At 32.3% G+C, this 815-nt stretch overlaps 1 protein-coding gene across 1 annotated transcript; it reads left to right on the forward strand.

Annotated features, from left to right (window-relative positions):
* Positions 1-236: 236 nt before the first annotated feature.
* Positions 237-815, forward strand: LOC114578646. Its single transcript, XM_028692022.1, has 2 exons — positions 237-614; positions 743-815. Exons 1-2 carry the CDS (start codon positions 305-307, stop codon positions 787-789), a joined length of 357 nt encoding a protein of 118 aa, XP_028547855.1. The 5' UTR covers positions 237-304; the 3' UTR covers positions 790-815.

Here is an 815-nt window from a genome sequence, read left to right on the forward strand (position 1 = left end):
AAGTAGGTTAAGAATTTTAGATATATCATATATTTTTTATTTAATATAAGAAGAATTTTATTTTAAAATGTTGATAATAAATTTTAAATTTTTGTCTATTCAGTTAATTTTGTCATCAATAACCTATACAAATATAAAACTACTTTTTATTTATAACCAACAAGTTTTTAAAGCTATTGTCATTAATATACCCCATTGTATTTATCCTATATAAAAAGACTCAGATGAAGGTGAAAGGCACCACCATCTCTTCTCCTTCCTTACCCAGTATAATCTAATCAACAAGAAAGAAGTAGCAGCTGAGATGGCTAAGTTGAGCTCCAAGACCTCTGCTATCCTTCTAATGGTGGTCTTCGCCATGATTTCAAGCTTGCCAAGAGAGGCAGAATCTTCCAAGCTCACAATTTCGTGGCCTAAATGGTTTTGGTGTTTCCCTGAATGTGTTATTGGGAAGACTTGCTTCATGAAAGTGCATGAGTTTTGCAGACATGAGTTGCCTGATGTTTCTGTGCTTAATTGCATACTCGTCGCTCTTGAATGGTGTGATATCATGTTTTTCGATCTTAATAAAATGGTTATCCCTCCCTATCCTCCCAGTGCCAATTCCCTCAACGGTAACTTTTCTTTTTATTATTTCCTGAAAAAAAAAAACTCTTTTTTAAGAAAACAAATTCCGTTTTTTTATTTATATTTTGATACTAAAATCTATTAATTTATAATTTTTTTCTTCATAAAATTACAGGTACAAATGAGACGACGGCCCTTAAGCAGGAAGTTGATTTGGAATAAACAGGATGACGCCTACTTGACTTTGG

The sequence above is a fragment of the Dendrobium catenatum genome, unplaced genomic scaffold (assembly GCF_001605985.2).
Source record: "Dendrobium catenatum unplaced genomic scaffold, ASM160598v2 original_scaffold_103911, whole genome shotgun sequence".
Classification (NCBI taxonomy): Eukaryota; Viridiplantae; Streptophyta; class Magnoliopsida; order Asparagales; family Orchidaceae; genus Dendrobium; species Dendrobium catenatum.

Excerpts from the sequence above, each read along its gene's own strand:
- LOC114578646 (XM_028692022.1), top strand. The coding sequence starts at position 305 with ATGGCTAAGTTGAGCTCCAAGACCTCTGCTATCCTTCTAATGGTGGTC. Across the intron at positions 615-742 it reads CAGTGCCAATTCCCTCAACG|GTACAAATGAGACGACGGCC; the intron begins GTAACTTTTCTT and ends ATAAAATTACAG.